This window comes from Paramisgurnus dabryanus, chromosome 13 (genome assembly GCF_030506205.2).
Source record: "Paramisgurnus dabryanus chromosome 13, PD_genome_1.1, whole genome shotgun sequence".
NCBI lineage: Eukaryota > Metazoa > Chordata > Actinopteri > Cypriniformes > Cobitidae > Paramisgurnus > Paramisgurnus dabryanus.
In genome coordinates, this window is record NC_133349.1 from 14921712 (window position 1) to 14943587 (window position 21876).

General features: G+C 37.4%; 1 protein-coding gene across 20 annotated transcripts in view; it reads left to right on the forward strand.

Moving 5' to 3' along the window:
• Nucleotides 1–351: 351 nt before the first annotated feature.
• The window catches only part of ptk2ab (protein tyrosine kinase 2ab), a 75585-nt gene continuing 54060 nt past the window's right edge, over nt 352–21876 (forward strand). For 6 of the 20 annotated variants that reach the window (XM_073811579.1, XM_073811584.1, XM_073811575.1 and 3 more), the window contains exon 1: nt 19599–20041. In XM_073811579.1, the coding sequence (XP_073667680.1) occupies nt 19921–20041 (121 nt within the window). In that variant the 5' untranslated portion in view covers nt 19599–19920. Of the gene's footprint in view, nt 557–1670; nt 1747–10625; nt 10653–12104; nt 12681–19583; nt 20042–21876 lie in introns of those variants that run through there. The other 14 variants (XM_073811586.1, XM_065298236.2, XM_065298238.2 and 11 more) reach the window with 8 other exon arrangements.

The following is a 21876-nucleotide window of genomic DNA, read 5'->3' on the forward strand; positions in this document are numbered from 1 at the left end:
CGGTTCTTACACGAGATTCGTTTTAACGAGTGGGTTCATTGCTTGTGTTGCTTGTCAATGCTTTTGAATACAAACAAATACCTTGTTAACACTTTATTTTATTGTATTTAGCTCTTTATTCAGTGCATAATTCCTGGTTCCGTTATGCTGTCAAAAAAAGAAAAGGCAATGTTTTGCTAAGTACATTTCCCTGCCTTGCCCAAAAGAAAAAAGTATATACACACCTGGAGTGCCAGTGTAGCGTTGTTTACGGTCATCAACATTACAACACTTACATTTCACTTCGAAAATCTCTATATTATAGTGATTCACGAATTGGTTTAAACGAATCGGTTCACTAGAATTCGTTTGCTAATGGACATCATTTCAAGCAGCAGCGAGAGTGAGAGCAAGAGGGAGGATTCCGGCTTCAAATCCACTACGGACCCCACGGATCCTGCACGGACCCACGGCACGAACAGCGCTAACACAGGATTCAGTCTTAAACCAATCACGGGGGAATAAAGGGTGTTTGTCAAGAGAGAGCGTTTTTGCAACGGCTGATGAACAGAATACGGTAAATCTTGTTCTGTGTTAACGGTGCACGTTTCAGATTTGATTTAATAATTGCAATAACTGTGTGTTAGCCTGGTAGCATAGCGTTAGGGGCTCGTATCTATACTTGGATCAGGAGAGTGGGCTTTCCTGGGCCAATGTGACATGTTGTGTTGTCTTAGATTATGAATGCGAGGCGTGTTGTTGAATTGCAGCGTTGTTAGGATTCCGGTATCATTATGAAATTGCTGATAGCGGGCAAACCTCGGGGTTTTGCAGAGTAAAGGAAACAATACTTCATCATTTCAATTTCCATGATTTTCTTCCTCACAAAAAATGTGTCGTGTCACGTTAAACGTCAACCTGTATGTGTGATAACCGGTATTAATTTATCTTCTTTGGGGTACGGTTATGTTGAGGTAAATGTGTTGTGTTAAAGGGTTGTCAGATGATCGCAGTAGTAACGTTAGCAGTGTTTCAGTTCACATGGTGAGCTGAAAACAATAACAACAGACAAACAATGAAACCAGTTTAGTGCGCGGGCACGGTTCTTTTCAGTAATATCTTCATATGGATATTACCGCCGAAATTATGTATCAGATGTTAATGTATCATAAGTACTCGCAGTACCAGAACTTGGTATATTTACTGTAAATGGATTGTTATGTAGGATCACCTGCTTGAGGTAACAGTTACACAAAGGTGGTATTACGTTAACCGAGGGATGACACTGGTTATTTGCCGTTAAAGACTTACATTTATGCATTTGGCAGAAACTTTTGTCCAAAGCGGCTTAAAGTACATGATACAGTCTCTTTTTTTCATATCAATGTGATCCTGGGATCGAATTTTTGAGCCTTTGGGTTGCTAAACACAAAGCACTACCAAATGATTTTCAAATACAAATTAATGAATAACGTATTTGCTACAAAATGAGAATTAAAAGTTATTTAATAAAAAAACAATAATGTTAAATTAATGTATACAATAAATGTTCAAGCACTTATATACGCACATCCCGTAATATTTTATGGTTTGACCAATCATCGCAGTGCTATTTTGGGGGCGGGGCTTCTATAGGTGTGCGCGCAGGTATTCTCTAGCGTTACGTCATTAGTCCAGGTAGGGATTGCTGAGGAAACAGCCTCACCCGATCGGGTACATGGAAATACACCATGCAGTTCTGGAGTTTTCTAAGTTGTGCCAGTGCAGGTATGTGGGTCTGCTGACATTTAATTAAATTGGCATTTTGTAATGGAATCCATTCATTATTAAAAAGCTATTTCAAGACAGGAGGAGAGTTTAAAACGGACAGCTTAGTACAGTGAGAGCTTATGTCACATAATATTTCAACTCATCCATGTGACTCATCTCAGAATTGAAAACATTGCTTGGTATAGTCACATATAAGATCGAATAGGCATTTTTTCTGTTTTTCATGGTGGAGTGTGGCCACGCCGAGCCTTATTTCATATTTCCAATGCAAATTTGATCGGAAGAACTCCAGGTGGCTTGGCTTGGTGTAGAGCTATGCTTCAGGCTATGTTTTTATTTAGTGGTGTTTTCCAGCCAACTTCAAATCTTCTGACACCAAATACAAGTGTGCCTGTGTAATGTAATTTTGCCGTTATTGGTAAAAATACATAACCTGCCATTTCCTTTTCCTTATTTTAAGGTAGCAAATGGTACTAACTTTGCTCATTATCCCTATATTGTAATATTTTTCAGAAGGAATGTTGTTTAACTCTAGATTTCAAGATTTCTGTCATTTTAGTGTCATTCTCCATATTTAGGATATATGAAATGCATTGTTATGCATAATACATTGTTTAGAACAAATTCCTGTGTATTTGACAAGTCTCAACATAGCTTTTGGTCTACTACAGGTATTGGAATGATCCACCAGCCATGCGTTGTGAATGTTACTTTTATCTTAAAGAGATAATTATTCACCCTTATGTTGTTTCAGACCTGTATGACTTCTGTGTACTGCTAGAAATGTTAGTCAAAAGAATGTTATAGGGACTTACAGCCTCAGTCCCCATTCACTTTCATATTATAGAAAAACAAAGATGCTAATTGAATTGTAATAAGGATATCTGTCCATAACTGTATTTAGGTTTTGTATTGCAAGAAAGAAAATTTCACAGTAGGATTCATTTTATATCATGATAACAATATGCATTACATTTTTATCTTTCTAATAAAGTTTTTATGTTATTAAAATATTGTTATTGTTCATAATTCTCACAAAAACTTAAACATGCATAAAAAAGAAGATAAAACAAACAAAATTCAAGCTCACTGAAAATAAACAGTCAGTGATGAAAGAATGATAATAAATGATAATTTATATTATATATTTTATTAAAGGTAGAAAAGTGATTAAGTCAAGAGCAGTGAGAGATTTTCACAAAAACATGAGTGAGAGACAGGAGCAAAATAAGGTAACCTTCCCTTTAAGACCAAAGTCCGGATCCAATATAGTACAGTTACAATTGCGTTTTCTTTTTCAGGTGTTTACTTTCTCTTAAGCCCTAAATGGTCATGTTTATGAGGATACTTGCAAAGATGGGAATTTTGATGCATATATGTATTTAAAGGGGCCATGGCATGAAAATCTGACTTTTTCCATGTTTAAGTGCCATGATTGGGTCCCCAGTGCTTCTATCAACCTAGAAAATGTGAAAAAGATCAACCCAGTAACTTAGTTTTGGTAAACCATTCTCTACAAGCACATGAAAAAATAGGTCGTTGAAATTTGTCTCTCCTTGTGATGTCATAAGGAGCTCTTATTATAATAATACCACCCCTTAATCTGCACTATCCAACCACAGCACTGCCATTTAGTGCAGAGAAAAAGAGAGAGAGAGAAAATAATTCACAGCACAATTGAGTTTCAATTACAACAAACCACCATCATTGTGATCAGTGTTTCCACTTTATCCACTCATTTGCATTTTAAAGGACACACCCAAAATGGCACGTTTGTGCACACACCTACAACGTGGCAATTTTAACATAAATTATTTATATTGTATTTGAGCTAATACTTCTCATATGTGCTCTGGGACACCAAAGATTTATTTGACATCTTAAAAAAGTCTTGTGCCATGGCCCCTTTAAGGCAAAAAAGAAAATGGTCACAAGCTTAATAAGCAGCGTATGTGCAACTTGCGTGCTTCTCTCATGCAAAACAGCGCGCGCATATAGCACTGTTGTCTGTGTGTCAATGGCTTAAAATAACTTGATTTAAAACTGCGGTGCTTTAATACGTGTACAAACGTTAAGTTTTGTGACCACGGGGACAGCAACATGACTTGGGCGCGTAACCTCGATAGAGACAATAGTCCAAAATCTCTACAGGTCGAGAAATTTCTACCGGTTTATCATATATACCAGTTTATTACCCACCCTTAATTTTAGACAACACAAGGATGACTAAATGATGAACAAATTAAAATTTTTGGTTGACATGTCCCTTTAAATCAGCACTGATTTGGACCTTTTTGAAAACTGTGGCCCCCTACTTTTGATTGGCTGAGAGTTTGCATCATTTTTACATTCACCTTAAGAATATTTGCATGTATTTAAATTACTTTATAAAATAAACATTTTTGTGTAGTTTTGATTCTCAGAGAGTTAACATCATTTCTACATTTTTACATTGACTTTGCAATGATGAACGCAGATACATTTTGTGTATTCAGACACCAATAACGTTTCTGAAAATAATCTCTTGCAACCTTTGTGGTTGGCCTGACAGTATAGATAGCTGTTTAAACTTTTGATTTGCTAGTGTTGTTGAATCATGCTATTGTTTGTGACCGTTGAATCGCTTTGAGTGTTTACTAAAATCCAGTTCTTTGTTCTTCTGTCAGTTTTGTAATCTGATATAGACTGACGAGTGTTGACTCAGTGTTGGCTATCGTGAAGGGAGATTTTGCTTGCATGGATGAATATTTAGTATGTTCCTATGGCTCGAGCCGGCAGTACAAAATCAAAAGCACGTAAAGAAATTATTGTTTCCAGTTTTTCCTACCTGACCGGACGATCCCAAGTGCAGCTCAGTGAGAGCACTAGAATCACATTTTTGTCAGGTGTATATTATTAGTCTATAAGGCTTGATGAGTGGATTGTGGATTTATTTAATTTAGGCAGGATTCAGGGTCTGTCTCCACTGTCCTCAGGGCTATTCATTAGAGGAATTAAACCGGGCTGTTTTTAGTCCTTGAATGTGACATGATGACATTTCTCCCTGTTATTATTACTATTGATTGACAGAGACCTGCACTTCTAACCTGCTTGGAGCGCATAAGGGTTTCATTTTATTATATTTTCGGGTGACAGGTCAGAAGATATTGTCCTAAAGATTTCACATCCAAGGAAGATCATGAAATAATCTACACAATCTACTGATTTATTAATTTGATATCTGGTTCTTGTTTTTGACTGTTAGTCATTTGTGGTAGAAGCCCTGCCATTTACTGATTTATAATCAGAATCTTTTTCCCAAATCTTAATCTGAAAAAACTGGTCTCAGGTCAGCCTCTGTCAGTCAGCACCATGGTGACAAGTATTCATGGGAGTCTCACAGGCCCAGCTGTGACGGCTGGGAGGCGAGATAAGTGGTAAATATGGGTGAAATTGTGTGGTGCTTTGTGAAGGAAGGTCCTGCACTGATGGATGGCTTTTATAGATGCCTTTGGGAGGGGTAGGTCCTCTCATCTGTCTTTTTTTACACACTTCTGCGGAAAGGGAAGCCATTTGCGTTCAAACCTTTCTTTTTAGTCTTGAGTCTCTGTCTATATTTTGCTCTTGCTTTAAAGTCAACGTAAAATCAAAATGTCATGTTGACTTAAAAGATAAAACATATATTTTCTAAAGAAACACCCTATTTGGCATTTGGATGCTGTTGGTCCTCTATGGCATGAAAATACATCAGGACATTACATTTTCCACCAGCTGATTTTCTCTGTGAAATTATGAGCAAAACATTGGGCCACTTTCTAATCTCAGTTTTATTATTTGACTGTTTTTCACTATCCATAAAATGCATAAATGACATTGGCTGCAATCCTCCTTTATCCTTGCCCAATATTCAGAGAATCACGTGTTTGTTGTCTTCTATAAGTTCAGCTTGAAATCACAGCTGAGTGCAGCTTTTGATTTCTGTATGAAGTTCAGATGATTTTTAATCGGTCAAAGCTAGTCTAATTTGTTCATCAAAAACCAGCTGACAGGATAGCAGAATAAAAGTTTTTGTTTACATCATATGTGTGTTATATTTATTTATAATTTTATATAATTTTAATAATGTTATTATAATTTTAAATAAATATAAATACTTAATATATTATTTTTTTCCTTAAAATTATACATGCATATGTGCATATTTATATATGCATACTTATTATCATAGACTGTAAAAAAAGATGGACGACGCCTGTTCGCTCTCTTCCATTGGTGAAAAGTGAAGCCGCCAGTGTCCTGCGCAGTAGTCAGCAGGAAGTAAAGCCGAGAAATCAAGACCTTGCTCTCACAAAATATACGCATATCACACAATATCACAGCTGTCAATCATGACGTGACACCACCGTTTTTAAATAATTAACTAAACACCAACTTATTTTAAAAACAAACATTTGAATTCACATCAGCATGATACAAACTACAGTAAATGACAGAAACTAGCTTCGTAAAAAAGATAATTGAAGTGTAATTAAATTTTTAAGTTGGTCTCAAGTCCCATTGAATAACATGGGGAGGCGGGGTTTATGACCTTTACTGGGACCAGTCACTGGGGGCGGTCGAGACGTTTTGGCTTCACTTTTCAGGGCTTGTGCGGCACGCTTGCTTATTATACACAGTTTACACACATGTATGATGTAAACAAAAAAATGTATTCTGCTATAGATTAATCGTGATTAATCGCTATGCATCCCTACTTTGACCTGATGTAACCTGGTTTATCACCTGAACTTATTGTTCACACACTGTGTGTGTTATTGCTATTGATAAACATTATTGTGGCATGATTGACAGTCTTCAGATTTAAACACGTGAAATCAGTCAGAAGATTACACGAATAAAACATCTTTACCTTGTCTCCTGCTCTCACCACAGCAGTACCTGTCAGTCTTACCAATAAGCCTGAAGCTGCAGAGACTGGCACATCACACCTCCTGTTTGTACCCATTTGGGACAATTTGTAATGTTCTCTTGTTTTGATTTATGGCTTTTCTTTTTCATTCTCTGCACAGTAACTGTCACTTTATCTCAATTACTGTATGTTTTTGTTTTTTGGCATCTGTGTTCCTTTGCATTGCTCAGTGAGATATTTCAGGTGAATTGCCACTTTGATAGCTGTATTTATGGAGAGATCTCTCTGGCATTAACTCTAAAGCTAAACATAGTTTGGGCAGAAGTATGAAACTTGGCAGCCAGTACTGACAGACATATAACCAAGTAGTTCTGCAGAGTATCACAACGATGACCTTTCAATTAAAAACAAAGTATTTCTGTTCCCTTTTTATGCAGCAAAACACAATCCATCACTGATGCAAAATCTCGCCAGCTTTGCTTGTTTACATTAGTGGTACACAGTGAGATGTGCTTAAAAGCTATGTGGCATTTAAAGTGCAGTGATATTCTGCGTCCTTCAAATAGCAATGAAAATTTAATATTGCATTTCATGCTTTTAGTTAGCTTTTTAAAGGTCCCATATTTTTAAGCTTTCTAGAGTTTTATTTTAGGTTATGATGTCCTTAAAGGGACACTTAACTTTTTTTGAAAATGTGCTCATTTTCCAGCTCCCCTAGAGTTAAACATTTGATTCTTACAAGGGATGTTCCGATGAGGATTTTTGCAGCCAATACAGATTACCGATTTGTTATCTTCTGATCAGCTGGTACTGATTCCGATACCAGGGTTTTTTTTTGTAAGCTGAAATGCAAGCTCTTTGATGACTGTAACTGTTAACATTTTTCTAGATAAAGTAATATCACAGATGTTGCCTTTGTTATATTACTTGCAGTAATTAGGTATTGTTTTATTAGAGAATCAAATAAGTAAGCACAACTCTGCAAAGAGAAATTTGATATCTCTTTAAAAAGGTTTATGACTGTTAAAAGTAATGAAAATAAAACACTTCACAGTCTTTACTGTATGAATTAAATATACACGCATATGAGTATAACAGTTCCTTAGTCACAAGCAGAGAGAGATTTTATTGAGAGATGAATAAGGATACTGCAGCTTAAAGACGTGAGAGAGATCGCTCTGTTCACGTGCACTGATGACAGGTGACTGCTGTGTGTTCACGCGGCGGGCGTACGCAGACAAGAGCGGCTGTGAGGAAAAAGAAAGTTTAAACGGTTAAAACTTTAAAATGCGTGCAAATAATAAACTTTCTGCATGAGGATGCAATTGTCCGCAATAGATATGTGTTGTATACGCTGTTTAATGGTGATGTGAAGACGCGTCACGTTGTTGGCCGGAGAGCGTCCTCATAGAAAATACACATATCTCTTTAAAGGCAAAGAGAGAAATCTAAATCTGCACGTTGCACATGAGCAACGGGTTATAAAAATGCTTGCACTACGTAAAAAATTTTCTGTAATTGCAGCCGCATTCAGGATCCCTATGATGACAAAAGTAAACAGAAAGATCAGTTCACGAGATCAGCAAATTTAGCAAATACCATTATCGGCCGATATCGACCGGAGCATCCCTAATTCTTACCGTTTTGGAATCCATTCAGCTGATCTGGTTTATTGGTTATTTTCAATAGCAGGGCACTTTTTTCGGCAGTGTGTAATATCACTGCTGCAGCCATGTTACATCAGCAAAGTCCTTGATTATTACGGCAGTTTGAGAGTATAGTTCCTAGCCATATCTGCCTAGAAAATCACAAATTTAAATTTTCCGTCGGTCTTTGTACACAATGTAAATACAGAAGAGTCAAGTTTTATAAAGGAGGTGGAGGAGACTGAAGGCGGCGACTGTGTATTGGTGACAACAACTTTACGGAAGTACAAACAAACCATTTTAATTCACAGCTACTTCAAGCAGGCTGTGTGCATTTGACTCTTAAATGAGTCTTTTGAAACTTATATGGTACTTGCATAGCCCCTAGACCTCAGTTGTCATGACTCATGAAAAAGCCACAAAATTTCAGTTCTGACAATATGTGACCTTTAAGTGATTTTATATACTTTCTATTCTGTTTTTGTGTTCTACATACATCTCCTTATTTAGGCTGCACTAAATGTGTGTTTAAGATGAATCTTCCTTTTGGGATTTGTAACATGTTGGTATTTAATTGTTTAAGAATTTCCTTTGGGATAGTTTACTAAAAAAAAATTTATTCTGTCATCATTTACTCACCCTTAATTTGTAGAAAACCTGTATAAATTAAATGTCTTTGTTTTGCTGCATACAAAGATATGTTGAAAAAATGTTAATAACCAACCTATCTGGGGCACCATTTACTTCTGTAGTATTATTTTTTCCTACTATGAAAGTCAATGGAGCCCCAGATTTGCTTAGTTACAAACATTCTTCAATATATCGTCATTTGTATTCAGCAGAACAAGAAAATTTTAGTGCCCTATAAAATCCGTTTCATTTTTTCCCAAATTCCGTTTTATTTTTTCCCAAATTCCATTTTGTCCGTTTGAATTTTTGCAAATTCCGTTTTGTCCGTTTTCATTTTTGGCAATTATTTTTTTTACCCTTTACTGTTATTTTAGTCATTAAAGGAGTGTGCCTTTAATGTTAATGATTAAATACAATAGGAATTACCTTAAATTTATTAAGAAAAAAAAAATTAACATTCCCTGTTTGCAGTAGGGCTGGGAAAACCGGGATAACACTATTACTTAATGACTGTAAAAACATACACGCACGCACGCGCGCGCACACGCACGCACACACACACACACACACACACACACACACACTTCAATGCATTGTGTCAAAGCAGTGGTGGATTCAGAAGTGCCACATCGGTCCAGCGGAACGCGATGCATAATTTAAACAAGATTGCTTGATATGCATATAACTTTACAAACATACACAGGATTAGTGATCTGACTTCGGACAGCATGAGCGCGCAGCTCTCTGCTTGTGTGAGCGAAAGAGAGACAGAGAGCGGCACCACGATGCAGATGATTATATTTTAAACGCAAGGAATAGTTTGCCTTAGCTCGCTTGAAACGCATAACATTGAACAAATACATGAGGATTTGTGTTCGGACTTCGGTCAGATGCGAGCGCGTGCACGTGAGAGAGTTGCAGTGAGATGAGAGAGTGAATGTATCTTTGCGCTCCCAGTGAACGGAATGTTGACAAAACTTACAAAATACCAGTACTCCGGTCACATAAAAGTCACGTGAGAACTGCTCGGAACTAAGTGCTTAGCGTCAAATTTCTTAATTTTTCGCTAAAGAAAACAGAGTCGTCGAGAGCCGCTTCGGCATGGTTTCAGTGTTTTGGAGAGGGTCTGAAATAACATGAGGGGGTGTGTCGCCCCGGTCTGCATTTCACCCAAACATACGTTCTTCTCCCACACAAAAACAGAATTTTATTCAAAATATGTATAATTCTGCGTTAACGCCAGATTCCGTGTTAACAACTTGTGTTTAAGTAAATGACAGGATTTTTTTTGTTGAGCTATCCCTTTAAATTTTGAGTTTAGATCAAAGTTTTTATGCTCTTGCTGACCAGCTCAAGCAGATCTACAGAATAATACCTAGCGAATGCTATCAACTATTAAAATATAAGTTTCCATTTTTGGGTGCTTAGTTTTGCGACAAGGTTTCACTTGAGCTGCAGATGCCATGTGACTAATCTCACTGGATCCACAATTTGGTTATTCCAAATGGCCATAAACAACATTTAGTGTTCACTTTAGCTAGTGACTTTATTGTCTACTGGAGATTAACGTAGTAGGTGACAGCTAGAGGGCAACAAACAGCAACGCAAACTGTTTATTTTAGCTTATTTGTTTGAACTCATCATTAAACAGAAACATTTATATTGATCATTTGCAAAGTCTTATACAGTATTATTTTTTTCTTTTTCTGCAGATATTTCAAGGATATCATATTACGCAGGTAAGAGAACATCTTTTACTCATAACTTTGCAATGGATATCAAACTGCCTAGCTAATGTCAGCGTAACCTTATTTTACCCTTTACAGATTGTAAATTGGGTAGAACACGTTCTGTTCTGTAAAGCAGATGAGTACATTTTGTTCCCAAGCTTGTCATACCCCTTTGGGCTGCCAGTATGACAAGGAGTTACATTTTCTCCCAGTTTTCTCATTTGATGTATTATTAATTTATGTAAAAGTGAATTTTCATGCAAAAATGTTCAATACAGTATCTGTTATTTTGCATGTTCAAAGTTACTTCTGAATGCAATTCTGTATTTGTGCCCAGGTCTGTGCTGTAACTGTAGTGCATTGATAGTTTTGGGAAACTGGACTGTTATTAAATCAAATGCAAGAAGCCCAGCCAATCAGATGATGTTTGAGATTTTTACCCTTGATTCTTTCCGCTGCCAAGGACATTACTGTTGGTGAGAGGGTGGGCCTTTTTTTAGACAGTAGTGTTCCTGTGTGTCTCTATTGCATCTGTAGAGGCCATTATTAAGCACAAAATGGGCACTGTTGGCCGATATTTGAGAATGCAGTATAGCAGGAAATGACCTGTTTGTCCTCTCTATAGGGAACAAGTGCTTAGAATGAAAATGTATATCTTTGGCAAGCATGAAAAGGTGAAACTTGAACAACAGCTAATTATTTTCAGCATTATGATTGTTTCAAAATATTGCTTGCAATGGTCTTCGCAGTGCTGGATGTGTTGACCTTTGCTTATACTGTCTGTAGGTCTTTTTGTCTTAACGTGGGAGTGTTATAGTCTTGCTTTCATTTTGATATCACTACAGTCTATATTTTGATGAGACACTTTTTAAAATATTTAAAAATTTTATATAAACGAAAGCTTTGCATGCACTGTGGTTACATAGTTAGTTTGTTTATGGGTGTTTGCGTGTGTACACTGAAAGTATGACCTGTTGTCAAAAACAGGAAAGAAGGCTTCCTTCCTTCAGCTTTGTCAGGTGCTTGCTGGACTTTACCGCAGTCCCACACTACGTGAATCTCCACAAATACCACAGCTGTCTGCAGAGTCACAAACTGTTAGTGCAACATATTGCATGTCATGTTCCTTCATTCATAAAGTGATTAGCAGCCCTTACAAACAGTAGCACTTGGTATTTAAATATGCTGCACAATGCCGAGAATGTAAACAGACACTGGTCAAACCCTGACCCTGGTTAAACCTGATCGGCTGCTTCTTTCAGCCTGCCGGGCTGTGCTTTGTAAACATGAGCTGATCGGCAAATGGCAATCAGTTTTACGAAGCTCATTAGCATATTGAATAGAGGCCCCTCCTTTTATTTCATCTGGCCTGATTTGTTTGCTCTCCCATTGAGTAGAAACTCTCTCTCTCTTTCTCTCTCCATCCCTTTCTCGTACACTCCCTCTCCAGCTTGTGAGAATTTCACACACACATCTCTTGATCTGGATGAACTTCCGAAAGGTTGCTAAAAGGAAACGTTTTAACATTTAAGGATTATACTGCTCGACATTTCTGCTTTTGTTCCAGCCTCGACTGCTGCAGTCCTCCTCTGGATTACTCTGGAGTACAGCTCTGGGATTTACTTGTCACTTTAAGATCTGTTTCACTGCTGTTGTTGGTGTATTGGTTTTTTAATGAGAGGGCAAGAAACCAGCATGCCCTGCATTTGTTTTTCTCCACCACGCTTGTTCCCATAATCGGATGTCCACGTGGATCGTCTCAGTCTTGCGCACCTCTGGATTTAAGTTTTGAGCATCATATCAATTGGCTCCCTCCGACCTCACCCCAAGCCTCTAAGGGCCGTTCTTGTGGCCCGGTCGAAGTGCGTTTGGGGTCCCTCCCTGCTCCCTATGACTGTGTCAGGAAGTAGGAGAACCGCTGGGCCCGGGAGAGAACCGAGAGTTGAGGCCAGCGGATGGAAAGCAGTGGGTGCAGCCCGTTTCCTCTGTGCTGGGCACGAGGAGCCTGTGTCTACTCGTACCCTCCCCCTCTGCCAAGTATGTCACCTAGATATAGCACACTGCTTCCAAAAACCTCAATGATGTTGTTTCATAGCTCTGCTTGTGGATTTGTCTTACAGGATGTGGGATATTGATTATCAGTGGTTTATGAGAATTGAAGGGTGTAGTGTATGACCTTTGGGTCACCCGTAGCTCTATTTTGGCAATGATTGACCTGAATAAAATCTCAGATGAGTGGATGTAGTACAGTGCTGTTGAATGTGGGTTAGTTTAATCTCTTGCTGGTAACTGCAACAGTAGCACATTATCTACATTATATATTACCTTTGTTTTTTTAGTAGAGGCATATTAGCTGGCATCACGCACGTCTGACATATTAACGAGGTCAGATTTATCATTCTTAAAATTTGATTATTTAATCACTTTTTTATTTACTCACCTTAGCACACTTTCATTTTGCTCTTACCTGGTGGTAATTTAGGCTCCTGAGTCCTGACTAAACATTTCTAAAATAAATGGGCACTGTTGTTTGCCCTTGTAAGATTGCCTGACTCCCTGATCTAAAACTGTTTTCGCATGTACATGTATCCATTCATGGGCAAATTCAATGAAATTGGTTGATTTCTTATCTATTTTCTGACACGGTTCAATGAAAACAGCCTCTCAAGAGAAGGAAGTTGGGATTGATCTCTGTAATACAGTACTGAAGATTAGCTCTGTCTAAGAGCTTTAACTCATTAGTCTGAGTTTAATGAACAATCAGATCTCCTGTCAGTCTGATTATCTGCCTTCTGTCGGATGCACCAAAATGAAAATTCTTGGCCGAAACCGAAAACGGAAAAAGAGGAAACCGAGGCTGAAAACCGAAACATTTATAAAAAAAGAACAAAGTTGAACATTACGGTAATAAGGTATGAAATTAGCATTAGGTACAGAAATTGAATGAAATGAATCATAACACTGTCTTTATTGTATAAATTAAATATTATTATTATTATTATTATTATTTTTAGAGTTACAGAAGTGATTTTATCTTTGTCTTGGGTTGTTTGATTAACATTTGTGGTGGTTGAGGAGATTCCCCCATTCATATGTAAAGCGCTTTGAGCACTGGAAAAGCGCTATATAAATGTAACTAATTATTATAATTAATTATTAATTATCATTAAGAGACGTTACTGTCTCTTTAAGACCAAATAAGCACAGACTGGTTTCTGACTCTAATTTATACATACTCTTAAGACCTAAACAATGTTTTTTTAGAAAAAGAATACTGTGGAGATCATTTTGTTTGTACTGTATATGCCCTGTCAATAACAGAAAGATTTTATGTTCGCTTGCTTTTTAAAACGCGTCTCTCTGTGTATGCACTACTGAGTGCACTTAACGCGCGTGCACACACAGACGGAGGGCGAATTCGAAACAGCACAGCATAAACCCTAGCCATACCCTAGCATTCAGACAAAACACCAGAAATCAACAGGCTATAATGAAGCTCATTAAAAATAATGTTAAATATTTTCAGTAGAACATATCTGAACATTGGTACATCACTAATATGGATAATTTACGCGTGTGCTTGACTTCATGCTATAATACAGGAACCGACATGTGGATGACATCAACGTGCCGCGAGAGCGGTTTGAAAGCAAGCTCTTCCAATGATTTCTCGCCTCACCCTCGCGGTACTTTGATGTCATCAACCTGTCGTTCTTGCAGCGCAGCTTGAATTGTGCAGGAGGTTTCATGATGAACGCTGTTGTTATAATCTTTATTTTCGCAAGTAAACTCCTTTTTTTTTGTTTTAACATTTAAACAGACTCACGGTTCTCCCCCACACTCGCGAAATGCATATTGCATACATTATTCCAAAAGTAAAATGATTTGTTCTCTGTGGATAAATAAACATGTTCTCTTACACTGGGAAATTGTAGCGCAGTCGAATGAATTGTATTAATTATTTGCGTGCGTTTTTGAATATGGCGACTTGTGGAATAAAAACTGCACGACGACAAAAGGTAAGACTTGTTTTTGCATTTACCCCTGTTTTACTAAGAGTTTTATTTGATGTTTTAGTCTTAGTTGGTTAGCTGGCTGGGTTAACTACGTGTGCTCTATCACATCATTTAAAAGTCTTTATTGTGTGTTTATAAGTGTTGATTGGCGGTTGTCATGACAAGATTTGTGAAGGGATGTTACAGTATGTTTTGATATTATCTTGTTTTAGTTTATCTGTTTCTGGAGTTGCACTTAGTTAAGAATGACAACATTTGAAAAGCATTTTAAACAACCATGATTTTGTTTTTGTTTTTTCATTTGTATTGCTTCCGTATTGTTGTCAGTAAGTGTACATCCGTGCAATCATAGTATGATTTTATACAGGTTGGTGGAGTATGTTCACATATGGATAATGTGGTTTCATAGATTCGTTATTTGAATGGCCTTCTTGTACGAAGAATTTTTGCCATACCCTAGGTTTTCGTGAAACGCCGCCACTGTTTGTGCATCACAACATTTGGGGTGTATTGCTTTGGTGATAAAAGTATTTCGGCCAAAAACTGACAAAAATTTCCAATGGCCGTATATTCGGTTTATCTCTAGTTAGCAGCACAAAGGATCATGGGTTCAAACTATGCTGATAAATTTTTGTGGACAGGATTTTGGACAAAAAAACGTCTGCCATAAATGTAAAAAATGACGCTAAATAGCAAGTGGTTCATTGGCTCGTAATAATAGGGGAACCACTTTAAATGCTATTTAGCACCTATCTTTAGTCTCATTGTGCTGTAGATGTAGAACCATAAGTGGTGCTGTAGTCGTGATATAACACCAATTATGGTTGTGGCTACATAGGTGCTATATAGCACTTAAAGTGGTTCCCCTATGATTATGTGAACTACTTTTAGTGCTATTTAGAAATGTTTTTGTAGCCTACCAAGCATGCTGCTTTATAAAGTTTTTATGTTTCCCACCCTGATTATTTCACTCCGGTTCACAGAGATTTGAATTTCATATAGTCAACATCTATCATTTAATCTTTTTCGCTGTCACTTCTTAACAGTGTCTTGCTGGTCAAGTGTTGGCTGTTTTTTGACATATCTATGAGACTGACTCTGTGTTCAGGTCCAAACATCCTTGCTGAATGGATAAATTGACTTCCTGCATTGCTTGTCTCCCCCACAACCAAAGGAAAGTTCATATTTTTTGTGTACCAAATACAGATTTAGAAGCTTTAATAGATTAGATTGAGAAGTGTTCATTAGAAAAGAATGATACAGTAGAGAACTACGAATATCAAAAGTACTACAACAATATTGACAAGAAAGATAAAAGCCACTTACTGCTCTTACTTTTATTATTGTTATTACTGAAAACTTTAATAAAATGTGTTTACCTGTTAATGTCACGATACCTGAAATAAGACATGCCATTAATACCATTGTTTTCATTTTTAGATTTTTTTTCAAATATATGCATTATTAAAGAGCACCTATTTCATTGCTTAAAACAATGTATTTGGTATAATACAATGTGTTTGCATGGTTTATGGTTAAAAAAACACAGCATTTTCCACATACCATGCATTTTTGTAGATCCAGATTTCACTCTCTTCCTGAAATGAGCCGGAAACGTGACACTCCTTACCATGTTTGAAAGATTCGGTTACTAACAGGAGTTAATTTACAGGCTGTGGGTCCGAAGCGGGAGGAATTATGATAATGTCGGTCTTCTCTACATCACCAATCCCAGGAAGTAAACTGTTGCCTACATTCCATGTGTTTGTTGTAGTCCAAGAAAAGAGATTTACGTTGGAGACGATAACTCTCTTACTTTGGGGTGTGTCTCCTGTCCGTAGAGAAATTGGGGGTGAAATCAAAATAAACCTTTTCAGAGGAACAGACCCATCCAGTTTTTAGTTTCTCTAAAAGCCGGCAGAGAATCTGTATGTTTGCTTGAGGCTATTGCTTACCTCCTGTGAGAGGACACAGAATCTGCAGCCTGGATGTCTGTGTAGAATTACCCCATGAAAAGTGTCTTTCTCATGGGTTATCTGAGAGCTCCTCCAGTCAACGTCTCAGTTTAACCTGTAGGTATGCAGGATGGAGAGATATGGAGGGTGGGGAGGCAGTGAATGAGAGGTTGAGAAAGACCACTCTCACTATCAGATGCCTCGGCTTATGTTTCTGGGCAAAGATATTGTAAGCACACATTTTGTGTGGGATTGGTGCTTTCTTTTGAACGCTCTCTCTCTCTTTTTCAAAAGTTTGTTGACTGCCTAGGTAAAGCTTGTAGTAGTTGAATTCTCAGCATGTGTCTGAAACATATGTCTATGCAGGCATTTCATTTGCAGAGCATTGCCTTCGCAGCACAAAGGTCAAGGGTTCAATTCCCAGGGCTTGATGTACTGATGTACTGTGCTGTCTCTGGTGATGAAGCTGGATTGGTATGAATGAGGTTTTTACAGCTTGTTAGGCAACCAGCAAAATTATTCGCAACTGGCTTCGAAAACCATTATAAGCATTCTGTGCGCTTACAGCAGCTCAGTCTAATCACATTTAATGCTCTGGTGAGCCACAATTGCAAGATCACATAATACAAACAAAACAATTAAGTTCATTTTTCATTTTTAAAGAAATAGTTTTCCCACCCAAAAAACCCTGTGTGCTGGAGTGTTTTGTTCACTCCAGAGCATTCATGCAAATCATTTCATTAAATGAACGTCATGATATCATTCAGTTTAATGTCACTGAACCGGTTTCATAAATAGAAATAACAGATGTAAACATAATACTCTCAGGTGTTCGACTGCAAGATTTTATGGCTGTATTTAATGTTCAGAGATTCATTAAATGAGGCACAAAACATTTCGGAAATTTTTACTGCAGTGCTAATGAGATGAAAATAAAATGTCCTGAAACAAATCTTTCAAATTTAAAGTTGTGTTCATTAGTGCTCAAAAAAATTATATGGAGATACATTGTCATTAACTCCTGATGGAGCGCACTATGAATGAAATGTTGTGAACATAGTAGGTGTCGATAAACGTACTTAGGACAATCATAATGTTAGTCTCATTGTTGCAAAATTACTAGCAGTTCAGGTCAGGCTGCAAAAGACGCCATTTCAACATGCATCACACACTCGGATGCTCTGATTGGTTGTAGGTCCATCCAATTGAGTGCAGAGGCATTTTTTTGTCCTGGTTCGCTTGAAACACGCCCCATGATCACAGCCCAATCAGGACTCAAAATTTACTTTTTTATTTGGTAGCACTGGTGCTCCCAACTTTAAAGAGTTAGGAGCACAAGCAATAATTTAGGCGCATCCATCCAAAAATTAAAAAGCACCACAACTACAATGTATATGTTAATAGATTTATCTTATTAAAAATAAAACGCCACCACCGGGCTTTACACATCTTATGGCCAGGATTAGAAATTTGGTCTTCTATTTTATTTTTTTTTTTTTTTGCTGCATGGATTCCTAAATTAATACCCAAATGCTGTTGAAATAGTATAGCAGCATTAACATGATTAAGATTACAATAGAAAATCTAGCAAACACCTAAAACACTGATTAATTGAGACATTACAAAAGTGACCTTAATATAGAAGGCTAATATTGGTATTGATAACTGCATCACCAGGATGCTATTACTACTAAATAGGCAATGTTTAAAAAAATACAACAAAAACATACCATCAGCATTGTCGTGTTCCACATAAACATGGACCACAAGGATGTTTGTCTGATGTCCATTCACCATCGCATGCGCACATACACTGTCAAACACTCTTTGACAAACAGGTCGGTGTCTCTATCAATAATGAACACATTTGTCACGACACTTCTTGTGTGTTTGGCACTTTTGCCATGTTTAAGCAAGGTCTGGCGCTTAAAATGTTTTGATTCTGCCACCAACGCCGTTTTACGGGATTTACAGTAAACACAGTAAGTTACATCAAGGCATTTTCATAGCGGAGACACTCAAAATCTTTAAGGCACTCTCTCCGAAATGTTTAACGTCAAGTCTTACTTTTCGGTGGTGGAGTCGCATTTGAATCCGGATCGTCGTCATTAGTTACAGTAGTAACATTGGCTGTAATCGGCTCGTTCTCATTATTACTGGTGTTAATGATTGTAGTTGATCCGTGATCCATATGGAAGGAACGCATGCGATCCGCAATAAATAATAATAATAAAGCAACACCTTTTTGAAAAAAGACAAAAGAGAAGAAGTTGAAAGTAAGGGTGTCAAGGTGAATAATTCCCCTAAAAGCTAATAAATGAATGTCAAAAACACAACACTGGTTATTCAATGTACAATAAACAGATAATAATGTAACAAATTTTTCTGAACAAAAGAAATGTAACTAATAATTGACCTGTATCGTGATGTGCACAGCATCGTGGCATTGGTATTGGGATAGGAAACTTTATCGTACTGTGAAGTTGTTGCCAACACCCTAGTGTTCACCCATTGTTATTCATGAATATATGCATTGATTTTAGTTTAAAGCTGTTATCCGGGGTTACAATCTGCTTCATTTTAATACACCATATTAGCTGAATTTATTGATGCAGTTTTGTCACCTTATTTTTTACTTAAAACAGCCTTTGTTGTGTTTGCGGTAAAGTAACTTTGACATTTCTCCAGTCTGCTGTAATCTCATAATAACCAATGCATATATAAACTGTTTTATGATCTGACTGCTGTAATCCCAGGTAAACCATTGGTGTGATCTGTCTTTTTTCAAACTTTATGTGTAATTGTTGTAATGAATCAAAAGGTTACAGAGTGTGGCAACTCCCTCCAAATTTGTTTAGTAAATTCTGAGGTCTTGCTTCATCTGACAGATATGTGTGTAAGCTCCTCCTCCTGGCCAAGGTCCTATTTAACCACGTGTGTTTACTTGTGTGTATGTGAGCCAGTTTGCATGCTTGCGTTCTTCAGCTAGTATGTGATTAGTGTTGTGATTTTTGGACCGTTGTTTCCAGGTCTTTTGCTCTGGGAGGTTTTCTCAGGAAGTGTCCTGGTCTCCTTAGGACAATCAGACAGGAACTGGATCACCATAGCCACATGAAGCCTCGGCCAGTAAGGACAGGATTATGATGCAGGATGTGATGTCACTCAAAGGAAGCTACGTGAATGTATTGTGTGTCTTTGAATATGTGTGCAGACTGGGGTTTTATTTCTGAAATGCACACCAAAGGTCTGACAGTAATGAAAGTGCGGATTTGATGTATTTCGTTGGCGTCCTTTGGACTCGGGTGAATGTGTGCTTTGGACTTAAGTGCTGTTGGCTGCCCAGTGTTTGTGTTTTTTAAGGGTTTTTTGGGCCCTGCATTACTGAGATCCGAGCTGGCTTGTACCTGCTGGCCCTTCTTCAGAAAAGGTAGGGAATTTAGCTAGAAACTAACTTAAACTATAAAGTCACACAAGTTTTACTCTTGTGCACCCGCGGTGGTACTTTTATATTGATTTACTTCCCTGTTTAGTGAAGTTTATTGATCGTAACCATATTCTTAATTACTATATGAATGTTCATATCATTTATAGATGTAAGTTTTATTGTGGTTAATGTCATCAAAACGGTCTAGTGGGATTGTAAACGGCAACAACTTTGCGCATATAAGCTCATGGCTTCAACTTTACCTTACTGTTCTTTATTTAACCATGCTACAGAAAATGCATTTAAGGTATTGTGGGAATGTTTTAGGATGATCTGCTTGACCTGGAACAATTAGGCATTGTTGTGTTGACCTTGCGGCTCTGGAATGCCACTTTGTGCCAACGTGAATCATCGCACTTGAAGCAGAATATCTCACATTATCATGAAGTCCTCAAGGCCACTCGTCTGGCATGTGTGTAGGAGACATCTGTCCATCTGAAATGTCCCTGTCTGGACGTCTTCCTTTATTTCCCCTAAGATCCAACCTCGTGTTAGACCCACAACATTCTGCTGCAGATTGTGCTTTGACAGTTAAATATTGAGCTAATAATGCTATCCAAGAGAAGACTGTCACTGCTTCTTCCTCATCAGTGTAGATCTAAAGCCTTGGGATCTTGGGATTATCTTGCTTGAGTTCTGGTGACATGTTTGAAACAACTTGACTGAGCACTTTCATTCTCTTGTCTTTGTTTTGATTTATCTGCGCATCCTGAAATAGAAATGAAGGTTTGGTTCTCTGATTAATGTCTGGCTGTTGAAGCCCGAATGGGATTTTGACTGCTGTATTGATTTTAGAGGTTCTGAATGAGAATCTTTACTAATGCAGGAAACTGTTTACTATTATTACTTGAAGACAAAATAAATAGCATACATTGCACAGCAACTGTAGAAATATGTGCCATTTTTTTTTTTATTGTAACTGCACCGATTTATAGGCTGATTTTTGATCAAATTAAGACTATCAGAAAATTGTTTTTTCTTCTTTGCTCACCAGTGTTTTTTAAAAAGTTGCCAGCTAGCGCCAGCATTTTCATGATTTTCACAAAAGCTGAATGCCTTCCAGAAAATTTTCTTTTTTAAATATAGAAACATACATCTAATATATCAAATGAAAGAACACACCATCTGCTTTCAAACAAAAACACTTTTTTATCCTACCTTCATTTGTTCTCTTTTTTTCACCTCTCAAATATGGGTAGGTTTCTTCAAAAAATAAAAACATTTGAGCAAAATGCTGAGTTAATTCCATCTTTGTGAAGGACTTTTTGATAAAGATCAGATTCAGAATGATCCTCAAAACATACACAGAGTTTGAACTTTTTGCCAAATGGGAATACTTCCGGGTGTTATACGTTGGGAAAGACATATCCACCGCCACCTGGTGGATTATAGCGGAAATACGGATTGCCGGAAAAACTTGTCATTGGCAATCAGTTTTGGAAAACCTTTCTTTGCAAGCATGTGAAAAAATATGTCATTCAAATTTGGCTCCCCTTGTGATGTCAGAAGGGGATAACACCACCTCTTAATCTGCACTATTCAACCACGGCACTGTCATTTAGTGCAGACATCAGCTCATATGCATTTAAAAGGACACACCCAAAAATGGCACATTTTTGCTCACACCTACAAAGTGGCGATTTTAACATGTTATTATAAATGATCTATATGGTATTTTAAGCTTTATTTTACATTTGTTTAAAAGTCTTGTGAAATGACTCCTTTAATTGTGGGGAAAGAGTTAAAAAGGCTGACAAACACAGAGTCTGTTGCATAAT